The sequence below is a fragment of the Brachyhypopomus gauderio genome, chromosome 15 (genome assembly GCF_052324685.1).
Source record: "Brachyhypopomus gauderio isolate BG-103 chromosome 15, BGAUD_0.2, whole genome shotgun sequence".
NCBI lineage: Eukaryota > Metazoa > Chordata > Actinopteri > Gymnotiformes > Hypopomidae > Brachyhypopomus > Brachyhypopomus gauderio.
In genome coordinates, this window is record NC_135225.1 from 13,285,515 (window position 1) to 13,312,135 (window position 26,621).

Below are 26,621 nucleotides of genomic sequence, written 5' to 3' on the forward strand. Positions count from 1 at the left end.
CTATAAAACAGGGTGCTATCAGAGAGCAGCTGGAATATCAGGTTTACTGACTGATGCTTTAGAATGAAAGCTAGCAATCAGAACGAAGTGCATATGCAGAAATGACGATGAAGAATTTCAAAGGAGTCACCAAAACATTCATGTAAATTCTTCTGGTTAAAACTGCCAAATGTCAAATGCAAGAAACTAAAATGCAGCATTTATTTGTTCATATTTTTAATGTCATTGAAATTGTTTCCTGTCTAATAGACCTGTTTATATTTTCTGCCTAACATCTCCTGTCTAAGAAAGACTGCTGATCGTTTTAATTTGAGGCAGTGTTGAGACCCCATAACCCCCATGAAAGAGCATGAATACTTGAGGCAGAGTGTTAATGTATTCATGACTTATAATTCTGGCATTAGAGGAATAAAAAATTTGCCAATGCAATTGTTAATTAATTGTATCTTTCGGTTGTACAATAAAGGATCTATATTTTATGCCCATTTCCATATATCATACTGCATAAATGTTTTTGGTTAATAGATGTTTTGTTTGTTAAAAGATAATGTAAACTGGGCAGCTATTTAATGTTTTGTACACAACTTTACCCACATATCAATAATTTTATTCTTTATGAAAATTCTTTAATACTTGATTACATCGTTTGTAAACGTTCAAATCCAGATATTGGTAAAACGTATCTGAGAATGTTTCAGAGGCAAGTTTCTGCAACCAAATATGGCCTACTGTGAACAAAGCAAAATCATCAAGTAGGCTATTTATTAAAGTATAGTATGTCTTACATTCTGGAGTGTTTACGATTTGCCATCCACGCGGGTGGGGGTCTTATCCAATCAAGGAATCAGTACAGTGGGGCCGGGGTGGGTGTTGGGGGTGGGTGTTGGGGGGTAGTTGCCAAGCAGCAGCAAAAACCAAACAAAAGCTTGCGCTTAAACTTTTTTGTTACAGTGTAACCTTGTCTGTTAGTGTAGCTGCATGCCAAAAGAACCTTTAGGGCTCTCTTTTAGCTACATATTTTCATTATGGTCGTTATGTGTTAATACATACAATAGTAACCTACTCTTCAGTTTGGTCATGTTGTACAGTATAGGCGCAAAAAATGTGGAAGTGCTTTGATTTTACTTTTACTCTTTACCAAGAGTATAAAAATTCTGAGATTTCCAGAGGCTCGTGCCACAGCAACGATGACGCCATGAATCCAGTGTAATCTGATTCCTCAGCAAATGAGAGTTTGCGATTTTAGGGAATCTAGTGGGAACAAGATGGCTGATGCATGACGAGGAAAGTGTTTTGCCTCTTTTTGACAAACGGAGGATTTGGGCATCCCGAACTGGTTCCATTTGGGAACTTCAGTAGGCATATAGCTGTTAGTTTTATTTAGGCGTAGATTTAATCTTAGAGACGGTTGGCTATTTACAGACCAAACTTTTTTGGAACTTTTTACTTAGGCTTTTGATGTAAGCAATCTGGAAAACATCTTTCGTCGCGAGTGACGGAATCACAATTTCTAGAAGAAGACTCAGAAACGTTAGCTTAAGATGTAGATAGTTGGATGGCCGTGGGACCTTTGACGCTTTCACGCAAACAAAATTCATCAAAATGAACTAAAATTAATCGAACAGAACAATGAGCTCAACTAGAATTCGTTCTCAGCCAGTGCAAAACCCTCCAGCCAGGGCAGCTTCGGCCACTGTCTCGACATCCCTGCCGCACAGGTTGGAACCAAACGAGGGCATCGAGATGGAAAGAATGCATCATGAAGAAGTAGGGCTGGGAGTACCCGAGGAGAACCCTTCCCCGCCCAGCCCCAGCTCTAGACAGGCGTGGAGTCGGGACAACCCGGGCTTCGAACCAGAGGAGGGGATGGTGGAAGCGAACTGGCCTTCGGGAACCCCCGGACGCAGGTCGTTGTCTACGACCTCCAGTAGTAGCGGCAGCAGCGGGTTGGGGAGTTTTAACGGAGGGAGCAGCGCGCGGATCCACAGAGGGCTGTACCCGAGTCCGCCACCGGACGGCCTCCAGCACGCGCCACCGGGCTGCGGGAAGAGGCTGCTCGAAAAAATGAGACGTATGTTTACGTCTTTTATCTATTTAGAGAGCGTAATTGTAAAGTTGGTTAGAGTCTCGGTGTAAAATCTCGTTAAAAAGTTAAAGAATGTACTTATTGATTTCAGTTTTCTGGGGGACGCGCCTCCTGGAGCAGAGAGACAGCAGCAGGGAGATGTACCTGATGAACGTCCTGAGGGAGATGCTTACATACGTCGTGTTCCTCATCACCTTGTGCATCTGTAGGTTTGATCAACTGGACCTACTGGACAGATCCAGTATAAATCGTTTAATAAAATTGGTAGTGTAATGTTAACGTGTTATGACTGCTTCAATTATAAATGCTAACAGGTATTTGAGCTTCAAAGCTTATATTAATTATAATATTTGGCCTAAGTGTCCGCCAGCAATAGTGGATTACCAGATACGCAGAGTAGGAATCGGACTATGGGCCTCGCTCCTTTTAGAGGCCTGAGAAAATTGTTGGCTGGTAAACCAAAAAAGCTATTAGGAGATAATTCGAGAGGGAGGATCTGGGATTTCGACTGCCTAGAAACTTCTACATGGTTTACTTCGGCACTGCCCACCAGTAATACTCTTAAGTTCAGACTAAAAAAATGGTGTTATGATGCGCTTTTTTTGTTATGACATTTTCCTTTACGTTTACCAAACACAGCTCTTACTGGTGTAATGGAATGAGGATGAGCTGGTGTAATGGAATGACATGTTTGTCTGTGGTTACGATTTTGGTGTTACTTATGGAAAACTCTGCAGCCAGTCATATATTCGTACAGTGCTGACAATGGGAAAGAAAGCTCATAACAGACTGCAACCAGTCAATAGATATGGTGGAGTAGTCTCAGTTGAATTAATACAGAATTCAGCATACTATCACAGATGGCACAGTGCAGTCTGTAGTGGTCGGTTGTAAAGGAAGGTTACTATGCAGCTCTTTTTCACAGAAGATGGATATTTCAGGACTTGCTGTTTCCAAAGGCTGGCCTTGGCAGGATAGTTAAATTGCTTCCTGGACACATTTACTGTGTTGAGGCTGGGTTTGAGGTGAAAATTAATTAATAACTCGTATATCTCCAAGAGCAGATTTGTGGGAGTAAATGGCATATTATTTAATAGTCCAGTAAACAGAAAAAAATAAACACAAAATAATTTTTTTTTAACTGCTGCTATATGTTGACTAATATGATGTATACATGCTGTGTGTAATCTGCATTTGCCTCAGTAACGTATGGGATGGTGAGCACCAACATGTACTATTACACCAAAGTGATGTCTCAGCTCTTTCTGGACGCGCCACTGTCGAGTGGAGACGCCACCACCTTCAGAAGCCTCACCACCATGGATGATTTCTGGAAAGTAAGTTACATAACCTGTAACTACTAAGGTGTGCTTCAGTGCTTCAGACAAATAAAACACTGAAAAATGTATGTGGATTGCATATCAAATTAGCATTTAGAGTCTGCTGTCTTAAAACGTGAGGCCGTCCCAGTTGATTTCTCTGACATGGACACCTGGTGTAGTACACAGAGGGGCCGTTCTTAAGCGCAATGTACTGGGATGCGTGGTACAACAACAAGACCCTGCCCGAGAACAAGAGCCTCATATACTATGAGAACCTTCTGCTCGGGGTCCCGCGCCTACGCCAGGTCAAAGTCCTGAACCATTCCTGTCCCGTGCACGAGGATCTGAGGGATGAGGTGTATGATTGCTACAGCACCTACTCACCGAGCATCGAAGACAAGGCTTCCTTTGGCCTGAAAAATGGCACAGCGTAAGGAAGCTGAACATTTAAAATACACATGTGTTACACATGTATTATTATACAGTGTTATATATGTATTAGCATACAGTGTTACATCTGTATTAGTATATAGTGTTGTATATGTATTTATAATGCATTGCCGTACAATGTACCAGCACAATGTAGAGGGTTTAATTACCTTATCTGCTAAGGTAAGTACCCTAGGACAAAGGTAAATGCCTGTATTCCATTTGTGTTATGCTTCAATAGGTTTTAATCTCAGCACGTCAGAATTTAGGGTGTCAAATAATTTTGTGGTCATACTTTTAAAATTGTATTTAAAACTTTTAAAAATGGATTTGCTATGTAATCTGTTAATTTTAGCAGAACAAAGGATATGTTTAACCATGTTGTGTGTAACCCTGCCTCCTAGATGGGTGTACTCTGAGGAGAGCAGTCTTGGGGGGAGCAGTCACTGGGGGGAAGTGGCCACGTACAGAGGGGGGGGCTACTACCAGGACCTGTCTCGTAGCCGGGACGAGTCCACCAGGCAGCTGCAGGAGCTGAAGGACAACCTGTGGCTGGACCGCGGCACCAGGGCCGTCTTCCTGGACTTCTCTGTCTACAATGCCAACATCAACCTCTTCTGCATTGTCAGGTGCAGTCAGGATGAAAAGGCTTCTGTATTTAGGTCTTTAGTTCAGCACTCAGATTTCATTACATTTAGAATGACATTAGAAGTGTAGATTTAATTACACAAATTTATTACAAGACCTCAGTAGGCTGACCCAGACCAAGTCTTCATATTATCCATCTTTTCCAAAGATGAACAGAGGTCTCAGGCTTTTAAAAGGACAACCTCTTCCCACTCTTAACTGTAATGTTACAGGATGCTGGTGGAGTTTCCAGCCACTGGGGGCACTGTGACATCTTGGCAGTTCCAAACAGTGCGCCTGGTGCGGTATGTTTCCAGCTGGGACTACTTTGTGGGCATGTGCGAGGTCATCTTTTGCCTCTTCATACTCTACTACGTGGTGGAGGAGGCTCTCGAGATTCGACTACACCGCCTGCGCTATTTCAAGAGTCTGTGGAACTGTTTGGATGTTGTCATAGTAATGGTAAGTAAACATTTAGTCAGTGGTCTTTCTTGACAGCTTTCCCTGCCCTTGCATTGGTGATGTGATCTCCCAATATACCGTCTCCGTCTCTCGTATCTCCCATAGCTGAGTGTCCCAGCCATCATTATGAACATCCATAGGACATCAGCAGTCAGTAGCAGGCTAAGGTACCTTCTGGAGAACCATAGCACTTATCCAAACTTTGAACCCCTCGCTCATCTGCAAGTTCAGTTCAACAACCTGGCCGCAATCATCGTCTTCCTCGCATGGGTTAAAGTAAGGATCTAATGCAAATTCTTATTTGTTTTGACCAACATCCATTATACATAATATGAAACGCATAATTAAACGAGAGGTGAAGAGGTTCAAGTTAAAACGGGAAACCTTTTCCGCAGCTCTTCAAGTTCATAAATTTCAACAAGACTATGAACCAGCTGTCCAGCACAGTGTCCCGCTGTGCCAAGGACCTGCTGGGTTTCGCCATCATGTTCTTCATCGTGTTCCTGGCATACGCACAGCTCGCCTACCTCGTCTTTGGCACCCAGCTCACTGACTTCAGCACCTTCCAGGCCTGCATGTGAGGCCTCCGCTCAACATTCAAACTGCGATTGTTTAAAGTGACAGATCATTACATAGTGAGACCTGTGGAAGGTGTTCATCTCATTCGTACTCTGTCCTCCTACAGTTTCACCCAGTTCCGGATCATTCTGGGAGACTTTGATTTCTCTGAGATTGAAGAGGCAGACAGAGTCCTGGGACCCATCTACTTCACCACCTTTGTGTTTTTCATTTTCATGATTCTGCTGGTAAGAAAATAAATTGGGAATCCAATAACCAAGAACACACATTACTTTGTAAATTGCAGAAGAGTTTAATTGGAACCAGATTCAGGAACCTTTTAATTTTAGATTTCTATAGATTTCTATAAAGCGGTCATGGTCTTGTAAACATCTGTCTGGGTGTATACTGTTTACCAGTTTACCCCCCTTTCATTCACTGTTAATGTCCTTTAATTATGTCCTGGTTTTCTTTTTCAGAACATGTTCTTAGCTATCATCAATGACACGTATTCAGAGGTGAAAGCTGACATGGCACAGCGAAGATCAGAAATGGAGATTACAGACCTCATTAAAAAGGTACGCTAGAGACTAGAGATACACCCATATGGGTTTATCTATAACTGATGCTGATGTTTAGAGGTCAGGGTCAGCCTGAAATGTGCTGCTGATTTTATTGGCCGATAACTAGATGTTTTTTGCTTTATTTTAATGATAAAATATTACACTAATAATAAGTGGATGCACAACATTTATGAATTTATCATCATTTATTGAACGCATTTTTATTTAAAACAAAGTGCTCAAGTAACCAACTGAATTAAAGCTTAAATGTTTTAGTGCATTTGATTCAGCAGCATCAGAAATCTCTTTTAGTGTAAATAACAGTTTCAGTAATAATTTCAGTTGCTGAATATTCGGTGCATCTCTAACATAACATTTGGGCTAATATGTTAAGCAAGCAAACTGCTGATAATTTTGAACTATAGTTCTTACAGTTCTTAAAGTTACCTGCAAGTTATTGAACCTTCATCCAGCTGTAGCATTGTGCCAGTTCCCGACGGTTCTATGCTATTTGTTAGCATAACACTTCACAGTTTACTAGTACCATATAATAAATGTATGGCCATAGGACTTTGAAATATCAGAATGTAGTGTAGGTCTTCACTTTATCTACCAGGACTATTATTGCTGCTGTCTGCAAAACGTTTTGGCTTGGGGTCCTTCAACAGCAGTACCTTCCACCACATCAGTAAAACTGAGCTGCCTGAGGATGTGCCTGACTTTAAATCAGCACTACCAAACATGGTTACCAGCCGATATATTAAAAATGGCAAATATCGTCAGGATATATCGATCTCTACTAAAGACAGTGCTCAACGATCTCATAGTCACAGTTCCTGCGCCTTCCTCTGAATAAAGAAAACTGAAAATCTGATGGTCTGCTTACGTACCATAAACACAGTGGCAGACTTAGCAATTTGGGGGCTCAAAGCGAAATTAGCTAGGGGGCCCATTAACATTAATATGCGAGAAATACATTAGCTAGTCAGGGGGCCCCTACAGTGGGTTGCAGTGGGAGGGGCCCAAGGCAGTTGCCTAGCCACGCCTCTATGCAAAGACCGCCTCTGCATAAACATGACACCGTGCTAACACACACACTAAGAGTGGCTCCTGGTATGGTGTTTGCAGGGCTACCACAAGGCCATGGTGAAACTGAGGCTGAGGAAGACTACAGTAGATGACATCTCTGACAGCCTTCGTCAGGCTGGAGGGAAGCTGAACTTCGACGAGCTCCGGCAGGACCTACGAGGGTGACCTCAACTATGCCTGAACAAACATTCAACAAGTTGTTTTAATTTGTTTAAAACTGAATTATTAGCACAAACGCCTGTTGAGCAAACGCCTGTTGAGCAAACGCCTGTTGGTGTGTTTGCTGACTGAACGCCTGCTGGTGTGTTTACCCAGCGAACTTCTGCTTGTGTGTTTGCAGCAAAGGACACTCTGATGCTGAGATCGAAGCCATTTTTGCAAAGTACGATCTGGAGGGAGACCAGGAGTTTGCCGAGCACGAGCACCAGCAGATGAGAGACGACCTGGAGAAAGAGAGAGTGAGTAAATGTGAGGTTAAAGAGAATCAGAGAGTAAAGAGGGAGGAAGAAGAAGAAGAATGAGATGGGTTGATGGGTTTCTGACTGGTCGAACAGATGGTATATAAGAAAACATAACTGTCAAAGTAGCCATCAAGTACATAGCATCTTTTGAGGATGGTGATTGGTGATTAGCTCCTCAGCTAATCATCAAGTCTTTGTGATACGACTGAGGAAATCTCATCCAGTGGTGCAGCCCTACAAGTTAGGAATTCGATATTAAGGCTTGTGGCAGGGGCACCGCTGTACTGTGAACACACTCCTGTACAGATGCTCAGTGTCTGTCATACACATGCCAGGAGGACTTGGATCTGGAGCGCAGCTCGCTGCCCAGACCACTGAGTGGGCGGAGCTTTTCCCGAAGCCAGGATGACTCGGAGGAGGACGACGATGAGGACAGTGGCCATAGCTCCCGTCGCCGTGGCAGCAGCTCTGGGGGCGTGTCTTATGAGGAGTTCCAAGTGTAAGATTTTCTTTCTGTCACTTCCGGAAATTATTAGTCCTAATTAATTATTGATTTAAACCAGCATCTTCACATAATGCTTAAGAATTGGAGTTGGAATAAGGCAAATATGGAATATTGGATTCTATTTGGAGACGTAAATGTGATGGTCACAGCTGTGTTGTCTGTGTTGCAGACTGGTGCGGAGGGTGGACCGCATGGAACACTCAATTGGCAGTATCGTATCGAAGATCGATGCTGTCATTGTGAAACTGGAGGCCATGGAGAGAGCCAAGATGAAGAGGAAAGAACTACTGGGCCGACTGCTGGATGGGGTCACGGAGGTGAGGCCATTGCCCCGAAGGTCACACGAGTTAAGAAGACACGCTGTAACAATACAACAGAGGACCTCATCTATATTAGTCCACAGTATTTGTTTAGTGCACTTTGTTGTTTCTCTATATGCTTTGTCCTTTTCTCTCAGCGTCTGCTCACTCTCTCTCTCTCTCCCTGTGGCAGGATGGACGGCTGGGCAGGGACACGGAGGTCCACCGTGAGCAGATGGACAGACTGGTGCGTGAGGAGCTGCAGCGCTGGGAGTCGGATGATGCTCTGTCCCAGGTCAGCCACCAGCAGGCCACTCCTATTGGCTCAGTGGCCCAGGTCCGCCCACGCAGCTCACGCCCGTCCTCCTCACTGTCCACTGAGGCTCAGGACCCCGGGGGCAACGGGGATGGACATGTGTAATGACCCTATTACTTACCCAATGGCCATAGCATGTATTTCTGCAGTGACCTGTCACATTAGTCCTGCAGTCAGTTTTGGTTTGTTTGATTTTCATTCAATGTGCATAGTTCCTGTTCAGGTCACTTGAAAGGTACACCAAGGATTAAAGAGACTGGTGTTGGGTTTCAGCTGCCACGGTCAGTAATTAAGGTACCCATTTAATATTGATCTCTGATTGTAAAATTGACAACATACTGAGTAAGTTTTAGATGCACTGCTGGCACTAGTGAGAGGGGATACATAGATTTTTGTTAGGGAATGATCAACGTATGAGAAAGTCTACGCTGTTTTTTATTTAGCAAAATTTGAGATCTGAGAAAATACATATGGTGCAAGCAGGGTTGCAACTACATACTTTCTGAGGTGTATGCAAACATACTATCGGCGCCCCCCGCACTCCACCCCCTACCCCCCACCAACTCGGCAAATAATATTCAGGCATCCATTTGACGCCCCCTCTAGTGCAGCGCCCCTATGCGTCGCATACGCTGCATACCCCCTTTTTGCGCCACTTGGTGCAAGACTTAGACTGACATGTATACACTACATCAGGAACAGAGCCTCACTAAAACGAATGACTATTATACAGATATGGAGCTTTACACAGCAGGCTTATATACTGCTGAGGTACCATTGCAGTCAGGTGGAACTGAATTGGACATTTCCCCATTTTCATACACTTGATCCTTTTATTGCAAGTTTGTGTACATAAATGAGAATGAATTAGATTGGATTTTAAAGATCTAATTGGAACATGGGCAAAGGGCCGGTGAACAGCAAAGTGTCCATGGAAGCCCTGGATTACAGTTCTCACACAAAAATCTCATACTGAAAATACGTATTTTTGGCAGTTACAAGATTTCAACTTATATCACTTATATCAAGTATTCAGCAGTTTTGTTTTTTTTTCATCATTCAGTCATATGACTCATTAGACAAACATACACAGATCACAGTACTGTTACTTCTACATAGTTTAGATTCTTTCTTCTTCTCTAAAGAAGAGTGCCAGGCAGTGTCTGCTTCAGACTGTGAGAATCACAGGAACATACTCATTACAGTTTGATCAGGAACATACTCATTACAGTCTGATCAGAGTGGCAGACTGATATGGCAGGACTTAGAGTTCGAATGCTCAACTCATCATTACCTGATGCTGGATTCCTTTAGCGAGTTGTAAACTCCCAAAACAGCATTAAAATGTAGAGTGAAAAATCCATTAAGATTAAGAATCTGTATACTTTTAGCTGTTACTTAAAAAACAAGAAAGATAAAAGTAATTTTGCATGTAAACATGCAGACTTTGAGGCCTAAATGAAGGTACATTTGATGTTTGCACACAAATAAAGTTGAACCAGGTTCAGAAATCTGCTCAGTATTATTTTGCACACATAAATTAACCCCTGGTTCAGAAATCTGTAGCTTTTGTTAAAGCCGTATACAATGACCACCTTTGTATTTAGATTTTTTTAAAACTGCAGTTTCTCTGAATGTTTTGACTACGTCTTAAAGCACAAGCTTAGCACAAAGCTTAATTCATATTTGATGTAAAATATTACTTCCTCTGTCCTGTCTTGACTTTGACTGAAGTAGTAGTTCGAGTGGCACGATCACTCATGTATATCTGTGCCATGTGGTGCATTGCTTATTAATGTAACTTCTGATTTTATACATTTTGTAACTTGAAACAAACTTCAATTTGGAGTGCATCTTCTTTCATGGGAAGCCCATGACTCTTATTTGGATGGCTGAATTTACAGAGCTTTGCTGTAACATTAGGTTTGCTTCACCACACATTTGGAACAAAAGCTTAATTTCTCAGCAATGACTTTTTGTACTTGATTTTCCTTGTATGACACTGATATTCAGTATGCATTTTGGAGCAATATTGTATTACGGTGATGATATTTGTCCTCTGTCCTCAGCTCACCATGCTTTAAAAAAGACGACTTGTTTAAGCCCAAGCACTGTGTAAATCTGCCTCTGTATTGGACTTCATGGTACTTTGTAGTCTGCTGAATGTTTTAATCAGTATTACTGTTTTAATATCCAAGTTGTTTGAAATAAAATGTATGCAGAATTTTGCAGTGATGGCCATTCACCATTAAAGATGACCCAGTCACTACATCCATCCATCCATCCATCCGTCCATCCATCCGAAGCAGTTTTGTGAAAAGTGCTGATTGCATCCAATACAATCTGATACAAATGAGTGTGTATTTCAAACACAGGATTTCATAGTACGGCAAACTCACTCTGTGCTCAACATCAACCCCATTGTTTACTTGCATGGTATGAATTTTTGTAGAAGACATCTCCGTAAAATTTCTATTCATCAGTTTAACTGCTGTGACATTAAAAATATTAGATTTAGCTTTGTGGGCATGTAGCTTTTTATGACTACCTGCAAAACTATCTGCAAAATCAAAATGATTTAATAAAAAATGATTATTTTTTAATTGATTTTAAAGATGAAATTAGGCTTACATTAAGCATCCAATCTTACGTTGTGGACATTTCTCACCAGCTTTCAATGTCTTTGAACACTCAGACATGTAGTCTGACATTAAACCACATAAAAAAAAATAAAGATGAACAAAAACTTTATTTTCTTCTTACTACAGTATAAAGCAGTAAAATATAAACTTTACTGTAGTAAGGTTTTTTTTACTACAGTATGTAGAATATCAATAAAAATAAGATTTCTCAGTTATGTTTCTCACTTAGTTATTGTTGAATTTATGGTGGCATAAGGAAACTTGACATTAAAGAAAAAATTTTTTTGAATATACCTTGGTCTTAGTAATGTTGTAATGCCATTTTAGTTTGGACTACAGGGGTTGGACAATGAAAATGAAACACCTGTCATTTTAGTATGGGAGGTTTCATGGCTAAATTGGACCAGCCTGGTGGCCAATCTTCATTAATTGCACATTGCACCTGTAAGAGCAGAGTGTGAAGGTTCAATTAGCAGGGTAAGATTATCTGTGGACGCAAGAGGACGCTGTCTGAAAGGGATATTCAGGTGCTAACCCGGATTGTATCCAAAAAAAAAAAACCACAGCTGCCCAAATCACAGCAGAATAAAATTTGAACCTCAACTCTCCTGTTTCCACCAAAACTGTCCGTCTGGAGCTCCACAGGGTCAAGTTAGATGGCCGGACGGTTTCAATGGTGCAAGGAGCGCAAATCTTGGGCTGTGGACAATGTGAAACATGTAATGTTCTCTGATGAGTCCACCTGTACTGTTTTCCACACATCTGGGAGAGTTGCGGTGTGGAGAAGCCCCAAAGAAGTGTACCAGCCCAGAGTGAAGCATGGGGGAGGATCAGTGATTGTTTGGGCTGCCATATCATGGCATTCCCTTGGCCCAATACTTGTGCTAGATGGGCGCGTCACTGCCAAGGACTACCAAAGTATTCTGGAGGACCATGTGCAGCCAATGGTTCAGACATTGTATCCTGAAGGTGGTGCCGTGTATCAGGATGACAATGCACCAATACACACAGCAAGACTGGCAAAAGATTGGTTTGATGAACACGAAAGTGAAGTCTGTCACCAGATCTAAATATTATTGAGTCACTTTGGGGTGTTTTGGAGGAGTGAGTCAGGAAATGTTTTCCTCCACCAGCATCACATAGTGACCTGTCCACTATCCTGCAAGAAGAATGGCTTACAATCCCTCTGACCACTGTGCAGGGCTTGTATATGTCATTTCCAAGACAAATTGATGCTTTATTGGCTGCAAAGGTAGGCCCTACACCATACTAATAAATTGTGGTCTAAAACCAGGTGCTTCAGTTTCATTGTCCAACCCCTGTATATTTCAGAACAAAACCCGACTTGAGTTAGTACAATACAATATACAATGTATACAATATACAATGTATGCATGTAACTAAATACAATGTATGTTGTATGCCTCTAACAGCATACATGCATCTCCAGCATGTTCACTGTTACTGTTCCTTCAGAAGAACCCTCCAGTGGGAGAATAATAATGTTCATATTTAAACTGGCCTCTGGCAGCTTAACAAAGAGGAAGACCTTCTGAGGAAGAATGGAGCTGAGCACTCAAGAGAACTTGCGGAGGAACCTAAGCTTGATGTAAGCAATTAAGAGGAAGATGATGGTCATAATGGCCAGGGCCACATGGTTCTGCCATAAGCCCCAGGTGGAGTAGTTTATTCCCTGGGACTCCAGCTGCTGTTCGCCTGTGCACCTGGTGGATGAAGTTTGGCACGTAGTCAGAATATGCACTTAATGGCCAGCATTACAGACACAATATAACAGGAGTGCTGTACTAGGTTTAGATTTAATTCTAATCTTTCTCTACATACGTCCTCATCACATATATATCATTAGTAAATGTCATCAATTCTTTAATCCTGATCATCTAAATCAATAGATGTGCTGTATAATTGTATTCTTCTGATGCCACATCCTGCTCAGGTGCTGCTGGATCTATAGTTGGGAGTTCCATGTCAGCAGTAGGCAAACCAAGCTTAAATGTACATACTCTCAAGGAAGTGAAACAGACCAGTGTTTGTTTATGAGTGTGTTTGTGTGCGTGCATGCACGTACATGAGACCTTGGGTTTTATTTGGCATTTGTCCAGGTGGGAGGTGATCACAGAACTGCAGACCCACAAACTCATTTATTTCCAAAGCCTGTTCAGACGCACCATTCATAAAATTTTGCATGTATTATAAAAGTTGTTACATCATTAGTGCTTGTCTTACAAAAGTCATTAATTTTTACAGATAAGTGTAATTTCACTAATGGATATTTGCATTGCCTATATATGCTCAGATAAAAACGAAATGTTTTTTCTATGGTATTTACAACATAAAGAACACTAACACGCCACATTTAAACATGAATAGCCAGCGCAATGTTTTTCACTAATTCGAGTTTTATAAAAATACCGATCTATGTATTTGTATAGATATGCAACAATATAAAAAACATTTCTGTCAGCAGAACTAGGCTAAGAATATAAGTTAATTAGCTCTTACTGTCAGTCCATAGTGCGGGATGCTGAAGTACTTGAGCCAGGCCAGCCATACCATATCAGTCTCCAGGTTCACCAGCCGTCCAGAGAACATCTACAACCACCAGTCTCTTAGTTACACAAACATCTACAACCACCAGTCTCACAGTTACACAAACATCTATAACCACCAGTCTCTTAGTTACACAAACATCTACAACCACCAGTCTCACAGTTACACAAACATCTATAACCACCAGTCTCTTAGTTACACAAACATCTATAACCATCAGTCTCTCAGTTACACAAACATCTACAACCACCATTCTCTCAGTTACACAAACATCTACAACCACCAGTCTCTCAGTTACACAAACATCTACAACCACCAGTCTCACAGTTACACAAACATCTACAACCATCAGTCTCTCAGTTACACAAACATCTACAACCACCAGTCTCACAGTTACACAAACATCTATAACCACCAGTCTCTTAGTTACACAAACATCTATAACCATCAGTCTCTCAGTTACACAAACATCTACAACCACCAGTCTCTTATAGTTACACAAACATCTATAACCACCAGTCTCACAGTTACACAAACATCTACAAGCACCATTCTCACAGATACACAAACATCTATAACCACCAGTCTCTTAGTTACACAAACATCTACAACCACCAGATTCTTACAGGTACATACAGATCTATAACCTCAGATCTCTTACAGTTAAAGATCTACAGTCACAAGTATCTTATAGTTACACAACATCTACAAACTCCAGTCTTGATTGATCAGTTGGACAACTGCAACTGCCTCTAAAATGACATCCTACATAGACCACTTACAGAAGTCCATTGGATAAATTGGACAATCCAAAATTGGGCAATCAAAAAGGGCAGTCTTTCTTGTATTGTTTAAACATATCTAACTTGCCATCATAAAGACGAAGGTGATGGTCATGAAGATGTTTGCCACAGCCACCGCGGACTGGTCTGCTGAGATAGCCATAGTCACAGCTGTAGCTGCGTATGCTACCTGCATCACTGTGAGCATGAAGATGAAGAATGCTGCAGCTGTGGGCTTAAATCCTGCACACACACACACACACACACACACACACACACATACACACACACACACACAATAATATGGATTTGTCATTTAAGAAGGGCAAAATTAAAACTATCACATGCATCTATCACTTACCAATCATAAAATAGGACACACAGGAGAAGATTACGGTAGGAACTGTGCGTAAGGTGAAGATATCACACAGGATCTTAGACAGGAAGTAGACGGAGACTCTGTAATAGCCACTGATGTTTTCATGTCTGAAGAAGAGAGAAAAACTGAGTGGCTTGTCTTTCATGGAAATGTTGCGTGAGGTTATATATTAACATATGAACACCCATGAGGTGAATCAAAAATGTTTTTTTTTGTTTTGATGCTAGGAAAACATTTATGCATAGTATACGCATAATATATATGCATATTTCCATAAGATATATGCATTAAGATAATAACACATACACGAAAAGCTTCCTCTCTGCGATGAAGAGCTCGGCAGCTGAGAGTGTGCTGAAACACTGATTGGTTTTAATGTAGAATAGTGCAGCAGACCTGATCACCAAATCACATGTATTAAACAGACATCTTCATACCCATCCTGTACACAGATAATACACTTTTAGGCAGGTTAATACAAGTACTGTCTTTCCATCATTGATCATCACATCCACATATACATGGAACATGCCCACCTTGCACTTTTATATAAATCTGTGTCCCATTACTTGAGCCTTACTGCTTTAGTCTGTTGAGAACTGGTTAGTCTGTGACCACAGCTCCACTGCTCACCGATATGATAGTGTGCCAGACCATTTCTGCCACCTTTTCTAACATGCATAACAGTGGTGTGATTGTGGGTGATGGCCAGGCTCCGGTCCTATGACATGCCTTCAACAACAAATGGCTCTCAGAGCAGTGCCTACACCTTACACCTTCAACAGAGGATTTGCTTTTACTGTGCCTTAATGATACATCCATTACACACTGGATGTATGCTCAATCACCCAGTTAGGATGGTGGGAATGGTCTACTTAGCTATTAGTAGATATGATGTCAGGAACCGATTAATTGGTAAAGAGCTGGGGGATAAACATCACATTGTATACTGCTGTTCATAGGACATTAGGACCTACATTTGGAGTAATTGGCTGGATTTCACCAATATGAGGAGAACATTGATTTGATGTAGCATTTAATATGTTTGGATGGTATATACTGCCCATTATTGTGGGCTGTGGTTCATCTTCCAGTTTCCACACCAGGGACTATAAGTCATTACGGAAGTGCGAATTTCTGTCCTCTGTAAACCACAGATGTACCTGAACCAGACAGTCAACTGGGAAAAGTGTGTGGGAAAAGAGAGACAGGGAACTGACCCTGACAGTGGGCTGCACTGACCTGTTCTCTATGCTACTCTGGTCATGCTTCACTCCAAAGAAGATGACGCCGACGGCCAAAGCCATTAGAGTGGTGACTGCAACCTGTGTAGTGAGTGTAACGGGTGAGTACCAATGTTAAAATGACCAGTTTGGTATTACCAGGACAAAAATGCAAAGAAGGTTAAATAAGATATGGTTGGAGAAAATATCTAGCATACATAACGGAGATTGACTCAATTCAGAACTCAATTAGTGAGTGAACAGCCTGCATTTTGAGGGCATCAATTGCCAGTAAACACTTTAGGGGTGAACTTTATGTGTAACAAGAGTGATAAACTGCATATATGCATCTTGACATTTAATTGTAAAAATGTCATGCTTTTTCATATTTAATAAGTATAAAGTCTCTCTGAGGGGGATGAGGGAACACAGTTTGATTGGAGCACAGAGAGCACAGCTTTGAGGCCAAAGCAGAGCTCTGTGATAGTGTCTCTGGGTAGCAGCAGTGTCACATGGAGTCTTTTCTATTTTGCTTTGTTTTTACTTTTGTGGTTGAAATTGGTGTTTCCATGTCTGTATGCAGAGTAATCGATCTCCTCCTATGCAGCACATTGGTACTGAGGCTAGTGCTCATTCTTCCTATCAGCATTCTTCTTACAAGTAATTAAGTTGACTGAGTACAACGTCTCAACTGTGTTAACAGTGCAATTGTTCACCAAAGTCAAGAGGTTTTTTTTTATTACGTCTAACAATGCCCATTGCTAAAATTAGTATAAACATAAGACCTTGAGTGACTCACTTCCTTAACGAAACACATAAAATTAGGTATTTCCTATGCCCAAGAACATTCAAAATACACATCATAGTCCTGCAGATGCCCACATTATGAGTTTACGAACCTGGGCAATAGAGGTTTTAGGTTTCAGCATTAGGTTCCGGAATGTTCTCCTCAAAACCCAATAGAGCTGCTGGAAGAATCCACTGTTGTAGGTGACAGTGTGGGATTTGGGCTTGACACTGCAGTCTTTGTCCTGGATGATCTGATCCAGCTCAGCTTTGGTGTCTTGAGCGTAGCGACTGTTCTTGTACTCCTCTGCCAGACGCTCCCCGATGCTCCGTCTCTTGTCTCTGTTCTGCTCAAACTCTATCTCTGCCACAAAGAACCACGAGAGGGACACAATTTATGTTCGCTTACATGCATGTGAAAGTGGGATTAGTCCTCCACACTGATTCACTGCTCATAACCATGACAACCATGATAACCACCTGTGGCACTGCAATTCACACTGCACCTCACCTGTGGCACTGCACTTCACACTGCACTTCACCTGTGGCACTGCACTTCACCTGTGGCACTGCACTTCACACTGCACCTCACACCGCACCTCACCTGTGACACTGCACCTCACCTGTAGCACTGCAAAGTTTTAAGCAAATTTTTTATTTGTTTTTCTTTCATTCTTAATTCATTCATTTCAATCTTATTTTGTCTGAATCTTTACTTTTAATTATTTAAACTTTTTGTTTAATTTCTCGTAATCTATTTTCTTTCTTTAAAACTTTAGCTTTCAATATTTAATTTCATAATATTTTGCAACATTTGTACTTTATTTCTTGCTAAAGACCTTCACAAGGTCAGGCAGGGTTAAGCCCTGACACCCCCATCTGTCCATCAAGTCTATGTTTTGTGTCTACATATGCATTTGTACTGTAGTTATTCTCTATACAGCCCTGGTGTTCGTGTCTGTATTTATGGTAATGTTTATTTGGTTTGTGCTTTGTTTAGTATGTCTAAGTCTCTGCATGTTATGTCTCTATGTCTGGCTATGCTGATATAACCATGGACTGTAACGACTCTGTTTTTTTTATTTGCCCTGAATAAATCTCGCTCATCTCTGTACCTGTGTCCACCTTCTAATCGCTCCATGACACCTCATGCGTTACACCCAAGGTGACAGATCTCTGATAAGCTTTATCTATTAAATTCGCCTTGCCTGACTGACTGAACTGCCATCACCACTACTACAGACTCTCTGATCTCTGGTCTCACTGATTATTCTTATCCACCAGCCACACAGGTCCTCCAGCCACGGGCAGTCATGGTCCTGTGGTAGGGAACTGGTCTTGTGACTGGAGGGTCGTGGGTTCGATTCCCAGGCCTTAGGAAATGACTGAGGTGCCCTTGAGCAAGGCACCTAACTCCAACTGCTCCCCGGGCGCTGGGCTAGGGCTGCCCACCGCTCTGGGCATTTGTGTACCTCAGCCCCCTAGTAATCACTAGTGTGTGTGTGTTTTCTGATTGCACAGATGGGTAATTGCGGAGGATAAATTTCGATTGCGGTGAAAAATCACAATTGACAAATATGTCACATTTCATTTTTTTCATTTCATTTCATTTCACAGGCAGATCACTTATCAGGTCTCAACCACAAAACTCATCCACACAACTTATCCACACAACTAAACCAAACAACCACACAACTCTCAGTGTTATCACAGTGTCACCTGCCTCTTGTTTGCTCCTCCCTATCTAAGTCCCCAGATCCCCATTCCAGACATATTTTCTAAAAAAAAGTCATATTTCTGAAGGCCTAAACAATAATTCACATCATTACATCATTCAAGCAAACTAGACTAATTCAGATAATTCAACCACATTTTCTAAAGCTGCAATTAAAACCAAGCAGAGAAACTCAATCAGGAAACTGAGTGAGCAAAGATCATCAGATATTATTCTGAATCTCAGGAGGTCATGAGGCTGACAGACAGACTCATAGCTGCTGGTACTGGACCTTTAATCAAGCCACCTGAGCTGCAGTGGCTCCAGGAAACTCCTGAGCTCCAGCGCCTGGTCCAATGTGATTATCAAAGGGCAGTGCATCACTTTGGGCAAAACCCCCCCAAAAATGTAGATAAATACCTTTTATATTCCGTGTGTTGGGCGTAGGCATGGCCACAGATTTGTCGCTAAGGACATCAAGAATATAATCGGCCGGGTTGTTGTGGACTTCACACGTGTAGCCTGGATCATGGTATCAAAATCACACATGCTTTGGAAATGTACTGCAAGCACAAAGGTGCTTTTCATTAGTAACTAGCAATCACACAAATAATAATTGTGAATGTAAGCTAAGAATTATTGTAAAAAAATAATCACCATCATGTATCTAGCTGTTTTATATATATAAGCAAGTGTGTGCTTGTTTTTATGTGCGTATGTGTTAAGTGTACCGATATTGGCAAAGTAGTCCAGTGCATTGTGGGCAGGTCCATGGTAGACCTGTCTGCCATTGGCCAGGAGTGTGAGGCTGTCAAAGAACTGGTAGGTGGAGTACCGAGGCTGGTGGACGGACATGATGATGGTGCATCCATCATCGGCCATTCTCAAGAGGAGAAAGCAAACGAACAAGCGTAACGTTGTCTGTGCAGCGCAGACACCAGTATACAGAAAAATAAGTAGACTGCACATGAAAACCAGTTTGGATTATACTGGCAATATCTCAGCAATTAAATCTGAAGTAAAAATCAAAAGTGGTCAACTTGATAGCCAGTCTAGAGCATTAACTGAGCAGCTTGCTAGAGATGGCTAGCTGATCTCAGTGCAGATGTGAGGATGGGGGATGGGGGGGGGGGGGGGGGGGGGGCGTGGCCACGGACCGTTTGAGCAGCTGCAGTACAGAGTGGGCGGTGCTTGCGTCCAGGCCTGTGGTGGGCTCGTCCAGGAAGAGCACTCTGGGATTGATGATCAGCTCCATGCCGATGCTGGTTCTCTTCCTCTCTCCTCCAGAGATGCCACGAATCAGCCGAGTACCCACCTTCACCATCACACACACCATTTCACCACCTTCACCATCACACACACCATTTCACCACCATCACCACCACACGCACCACTTCACCACCTTCACCATCACACGCACCATTTCACCACCTTCACCACCACATGCACCATTTCACCACCTTCACCATCACACACACCATTTCACCACCATCACCACCACACGCACCATTTCACCACCATCACCACCACACGCACCACTTCACCACCTTCACCATCACACACACCATTTCACCACCACACGCACCACTTCACCACCTTCACCATCACACGCACCATTTCACCACCTTCACCACCACACGCACCATTTCACCACCATCACCACCACACGCACCACTTCACCACCTTCACCATCACACACACCATTTCACCACCATCACCACCACACGCACCACTTCACCACCTTCACCATCACACGCACCATTTCACCACCTTCACCATCACACACACCATTTCACCACCATCACCACCACACGCACCACTTCACCACCTTCACCATCACACGCACCATTTCACCACCTTCACCACCACACGCACCATTTCACCATAGAGCGTGTGACATGTTAAACAAAATATTAATTATTATGCATCTGCATTTTGATTTCTTGTGTGATGTCATTTACAACTGACTGGGTGGCGATTTAACACAGTAGTTATAGAGTCGTGAATAACTACTTTCGATTACAGCTCTTTAAATTGAAGAACATCTAGATAACAACTAACCACAGTGATGTTTGAAAGTAATTAAAAGGTTTGAATTTAACATTTTGGCATATAGATTAAACATTTATTAATGCAGTGTTCAATAAGGCAATGAATTAAGTAGACATCACTATTATTCTATTCATGATTCAGTTATTAAACCAAAGAAAGTGGTCTATATGTATAGTTACAACTGAATAATTACAATAACAAATTTGTACCGTGTGTACAATGATGTACCTTTTAAGAAACCTCAGGACACGTTACAAAAAGTTGGAGGGTGTGTGTGATTGTGAACATACTGTTTAACTGTACAACAGGAACAGTATGTATATTCCTGTTGTACAGTATGTTCACACTCACACACACCCTCCACCTTTGTGTGTGAAAGTCTATGAACATACAGTTATACTGGATAACTTTAAGAGGAAGACAGATTTAGTGTTTGGGGGCAAGTGTGAGAGTGATTACCCGCTTGTCTGCCACTTTGCTGAGGCCCAGTTCAGAGATGAGGTCACTCACTCTGGCCTCCTTCTCTAAGGGACCCACACAGGAGGGCAGACGCAGAGCCGCTGAGAAAGACAGGTTCTCCCGTACGGTCAGAGCACCCGTCACAATATCATCCTACACACACACACACACACACACACACACACACACACACACACACACACACACACACACACACACACACACACACAATCACAAAAACACACACACACACAAACATGGATACACACAATTTGTGATCAGTAATGGACCTACTCGGCCTAAAACTAAGAAAGTTGTGTTGTACCTGCACAACATAACCAGAGAGACATTTAAAATGAGGAGGCTGAGGAGAGCCATCAATAAGAACGTCACCAGACAGACCCGAGGGATCTTTCCTGGCTGCAAGCACGTCCAGAAACCTGAGAGTTACAGAGCAGAGATTAATATAAAAGAAGAGACTTTTTGAATAATAACATTTGTCCAGTTCTAACAAATTTGTTAAGCTCTCACAGATAAATTTCGCTAAACTGGTAAAACTGAACCATAAAGAGCAGTGACAGTTGAAAATACACTCACGAAGTTTTACCACTTCCGGTCGGGCCTAAAATAGCATTTAATCCAGGTCGCATAATTCCACTGTGAAATCAGGAGACAAACAAATTAGATTAATTTCACTTTTTCAGTGTTTTCTCAAAGTTGATACTGCATGAAGGACACTTTAAATATCATGCCCAACAAACTTTGTAATTTTGCTGTGAGAACAAACAACATGGGGAGAGTGGAATTTCATCAGCTGTTGAATACACAGATATCTCCTTGTCTGAGAGTTATTGCACAAGCTGCAGCTTTGACTTGTTGCTTAGGCGCATGTCGTGTAAACCAGAATGCACTGTCCAGACTTCCAGCATGTAGTTTAGTTAAGGCATAGAATCACTGTGACGTGTGAGCGCTGCTAAGAGGTCAGGAAGGAGCTTGAAAGAGCTTGAATGTTTCCTGCTTGTGATACATTATTCAACCCTTGAACAGGAAACAATCAGCCTTGATATGCACTAAAGGAAGGAAGTATGGCCACATTATTCTACCCCAGCTCTTTGAAAATCAACATTGACAATGTTTTACATTGTATAGGACTGACATCGGTTTTGTTACTTGAAAGAAATATACAAAATAAACTTTAAGAAGCAATAAAGCAATATTCTTTTAAATATACAGAATCAGGAGAATTGTCTCTTTATCTTGGACTATAAATGACATAAAACGCAGGTTCAGAGTAAAACTAAACCAATTATAATAATTTCCACAAAATGTTAAATAATTTCCATTAAAAATCCTAAATGTTATAAATGTGACATAAGAAAAACACAAGTTGAATCATCAAGTGAAAAGCATTCCTGATGTGCAGTGCATAGAACTCCCACATCGCATATAAAAATATTAGGTACAATCAAAAATTTAGATTAAAACAAAACGAATAAAGATGTGAACACCAAAGCAGAGCTGAAGAGTAACCCTGTAGTCCCTGTAGTAGAGGACATGACTGTGTTTCCGTATCCAGAAGAGTAAATGTAAACATACCATATTTGTCAATTGTGATTTTCACCCCAATCGAAATTTGTCTTGCAAATGTATGCATCTGTGCAGTGAGAACACACACACACACACACACACACACACACACACACAAAAGATGACTAGGGGGCTGTAGTACACAGGTGCCCAGAGCAGTGGGCACTCCTAGCCCTGGCGCCCAGGGAGCAGTTGGGGTTAAGTGCCTTGTTCTAGAGCACCTCAGTCATGGCCTGGGAATCAAACCCACAACCCTCCAGTCACAAGACCATGACTAGCACCCTGTAGTGGACAACGATACACGACTGTTTGTGTAGCCTGTCTGCCTGTGTTCTTCCATAGCATCCCACGTCTACTGTACTTAAGACTATAATGAGAAGGTCCAAAAACATGTGAAATTATTTATTCATTCTTGGGAAACATTGAGGTTGTTTAATGCTAGGCTATGTCAGTAAAGAAGGGGGATTTGCAAAACTGCACTGATCAAGTTTGTCTGAGGTCCATTTCTCTAAATGCACAAGGTTTAGAAATGAGCCAAGATGTGTACTGGCCGATTCTCTATCAAATTTTTGTTTTGTTTGTATGTTGTGTTGTTTGTATGCAAGCAAATTTCTGTTTTTACAATGAAAATAACTCTCAGTGAATTATTTCACACACACACACACACACACACACACACACACACACACACACACACACACACACACACACACACACACACACTTATGACTTTATTTCCTCTTATTAACCTAAATAAGCATGGGAGATGCATTTGGTGACAGTTAGAAAGAGCAGAGACTCACCTGAGGTCCACCAGGATGTCTTTCGTGCTGCTTTTCCTAACACACAGGGCCCTGCTCCTCACGGTCACGCTGTACTGGATACCATGGAAGCTGACAGTCGCTCCAGGTGGCTGCTTGGTCAATGCTGTGGTGATGACCTTTGACCCAACCATCCTACTTTGGCCCATCTCTTCAATCATCTGAATTTTGATGTGATTTTGAGCCTCCATCATATCAGGTTTTCTCCCTGCATGCACATATATGACAACAACATGTATGGTTCATAGTAACAAAGCATGTGCATTCTGGAGTCCTCATACTTCACTGTGTGTGTGTGTGTGTGTGTGTGTGTGTGTGTGTGTGATATAAAATGCTATTCAGTATTTTACCCTTAATACCGCAACACTACATACAACGCAGGGTAACAGCAGGACTCAGAACGAAGCCCTGCTCATCCTGATCCACCAGTTTCACTAGTTAAACTGCCCTACGTTATCGCCAAAGGTCTTTAAAGAATTTAAATCCATTACGAAATGGATGTGCGCGCATTACGTTATTCACTCCACAGTTAGACATACACTTTACACCTTCTTTTAAGAGCCACCCGTGAAACATCTTTAGGGAAAAAGCCAAGAAGTAAAATACCCATCAGGGCAATACCAGCTCCCAACCGCATGTTTGTCTCGTTAAGAAAGAGCTCTAAAATGACCTCCGTATGGTTCTGGACCAGTGGCGATTGCTCTAAGCTCAGCTTCCCCTAAAATGTCAAAAAATAAGTGATCAAACATATACTGTTGTGTGTACATGTCATTGACTAAATATGCGCTACAACGCGCTCAACTTTTGTTCAGAATCAGCTTCTTATCACTGGTAACGACGCGGCTTTCCTCTCACTCAGTCCCGCAGCTTCACGGCGCTTTAAACGGTGTTCAGAGTGAACTACAGAGTTCAATAGCGAAGCAAAGAGTGCAGCGAAACGAGACGAGCCATTGAATAAATGCTGGGCTTTGTCCCGCCCATCGGACGCTCAGCGTCTCTGGGGGTCTATGGGGCAGTGGGCTGGCCTCGGCTGGCCCGGACGCTCAGCTTCTGCATGATGATTGGATGATCTGTCTGATGCTGAATCTCTTTTTGATTGACATCGAAATGAGCGAATCAGCGATCTTTTTGTGTAAACCCCCGCGGGAGCATTTAATTTTAATTTTTTAAATTTTCATTGTGTTCTGAGTTGAACCGGATATTTTCCTAATCCTCTTAGCAGCATTTTCTTCGTTAAAAACGACTAGCGACAAATCGAGCTTCTATTTCTGGTGGTTTTTGTTGTAGCTGCTTGTGTTTGGAGACTGACTTCTATCACTCTCTCTGACACCTTGTTGGTACGACAGGGTCACAGATCATTTTCTTGAAATGGAACGGTGGGTAGAATTTACGTATAAATAAACCGACACATTTTATGATGTAGGCCGAAATTGAGCTTCCCCTCCTTGAAAGACCAGCATCCGCCACTGTTCTGGACAGACAAACATCTGAGAGTATCAAGTCTACCGCCAGGTCATTTTTACACCACATATGATGAAAGCATATTCAAAATTTAAAAGGCACGAAAGTCAAAGACTAGGCCTTTACATGTGACTTCTTATATCTTCGTCTTACTTTGTACGTTTATAGCATAATATACACTGAAAAAAATAAAGCATTGGCTCAATGTAATAAAATTGAATTAATCAATCACACGATTTTTTTCATTGACTCAATCCAAAAAACTTAATTCATGACTAAATGAATTTAGTTTTTTGGATTGATTCAATGAAAAAAAAAATCGTGTGATTGATTAATTCAATTTTATTACATTGAGCCAATGCTTTATTTTTTCAGTGTAGAAATTACTTAAAGTTATGGTTATGTAGCCTAAACTACTCAGCCTGAAGTGAAAAATATAAAGACACTAACATACCTCCAAATGCGCTCGCGCTAGGGAAGGTGTCTCTTCAAGGATGTTGCTCTCCAAAATACGGATGAGAAGCGTTTAGAGGAATGATCACACGGATCACGGTGGGAGGGCACAGACGCGCATCCAAGATCACAGAAAGAAACAGCCACATACAGCTGTACAGGTTATGCAAGTATCTGTAGGCCAATAACTTATGTGTGTAAGAACATTTCTGTAGTAGTTTTCATCAGATTGAACAGAAGACGTATGCTTGTCATAACATTTAATGTTTGTTAATATCATACCTGTCAAGCAGGCCCGGAGTGGGCCCCTTTTTCAGCCAGGGAGTTTAATGTCCAAATCCGGCCCAAAATTATTTTCCCCTCCCAATCGGCCCAAACTAGAGATTGACATGAGCCGGCCCATCGGGATTCCTCCCGAATCTCCCGATTAGCCACTGAATATACAGTCACTGCTCAGTACACGCGAGTACCCACCTGACTACAAATAACGTCAGCCTGCTCACGTTCTCTGTGCAACAGCACCCTCTCCTGGACTGAAACAGTAATTTTCATTACCGGGAACACTAAATTCCTTGAAGGGTTGTTTTTATGCAGTGGATCAGTTTACCATCCAACGAAGGAACGTTGCGCATTAAGTTTTTTATTTAAGGAAATCTGAAAGGCGGATGTAACTGAAGTAAGCAAATATAATGAAACCTGTAAACCGGTGCTTAAACTTTATTGACAAGTATAGTGATCTAATAAAGTTGCACAAAAACATTTTACAGTAGTATAAGTTGAAAGTCAAACATCCTAAAAGTATTAACAAATGAAAATCATGCAATTAAAAAAAGTAACTTACATTCTTCATAATATATTCACATTAATTTTAAACAAACTTGTGTGTTAGTGGGCAACGTCACATGTATGGACGGAGGGCCCTGATCCTGGAAGCCTGACATCATACATTTGAACATTTCCACCATGATACAACACCG

At 41.7% G+C, this 26,621-nt stretch overlaps 2 protein-coding genes across 5 annotated transcripts; one reads left to right on the forward strand and one right to left on the reverse strand.

Annotated features, from left to right (window-relative positions):
• Window positions 1-979: 979 nt before the first annotated feature.
• On the forward strand, window positions 980-10,941 carry pkd2 (polycystic kidney disease 2). 2 transcript variants are annotated; one of them, XM_076974014.1, is made up of 15 exons: window positions 980-2,071; window positions 2,178-2,291; window positions 3,290-3,423; window positions 3,588-3,838; window positions 4,242-4,466; window positions 4,698-4,926; window positions 5,032-5,202; window positions 5,322-5,503; window positions 5,612-5,732; window positions 5,964-6,062; window positions 7,176-7,297; window positions 7,477-7,594; window positions 7,936-8,096; window positions 8,272-8,419; window positions 8,595-10,941. In XM_076974014.1, exons 1-15 carry the CDS (start codon window positions 1,630-1,632, stop codon window positions 8,820-8,822), a joined length of 2,745 nt encoding a protein of 914 aa, XP_076830129.1. In that variant the 5' UTR covers window positions 980-1,629; the 3' UTR covers window positions 8,823-10,941. The 2 variants fall into 2 exon arrangements, with proteins under 2 accessions (XP_076830129.1, XP_076830128.1); XM_076974013.1 differs by having other exon boundaries at window positions 981-2,071; window positions 7,933-8,096.
• abcg2d (ATP binding cassette subfamily G member 2 (JR blood group)) lies at window positions 10,343-26,051 on the reverse strand. Of its 3 annotated transcripts, XM_076974015.1 has the most exons (17): window positions 25,927-26,051; window positions 25,646-25,818; window positions 23,713-23,938; window positions 21,920-21,979; window positions 21,648-21,762; window positions 21,323-21,475; window positions 19,969-20,126; window positions 19,543-19,694; window positions 19,232-19,333; window positions 17,211-17,461; window positions 16,331-16,413; window positions 15,395-15,484; window positions 15,071-15,195; window positions 14,798-14,952; window positions 13,880-13,969; window positions 13,446-13,531; window positions 10,343-13,083 (listed from the first exon to the last, which is right to left on the reverse strand). In XM_076974015.1, the coding sequence occupies exons 3-17, from the start codon at window positions 23,922-23,924 to the stop codon at window positions 12,936-12,938; spliced, it is 1,980 nt and encodes a 659-aa protein (XP_076830130.1). In that variant the 5' UTR covers window positions 23,925-23,938; window positions 25,646-25,818; window positions 25,927-26,051; the 3' UTR covers window positions 10,343-12,935. The 3 variants fall into 3 exon arrangements, with proteins under 3 accessions (XP_076830130.1, XP_076830131.1, XP_076830133.1); XM_076974016.1 differs by lacking the exons at window positions 25,646-25,818; window positions 25,927-26,051 and adding an exon at window positions 24,533-24,587; XM_076974018.1 differs by lacking the exons at window positions 25,646-25,818; window positions 25,927-26,051 and adding an exon at window positions 22,919-22,976 and having other exon boundaries at window positions 23,713-23,849.
• Between the last annotated feature and the right edge of the window lie 570 nt (window positions 26,052-26,621).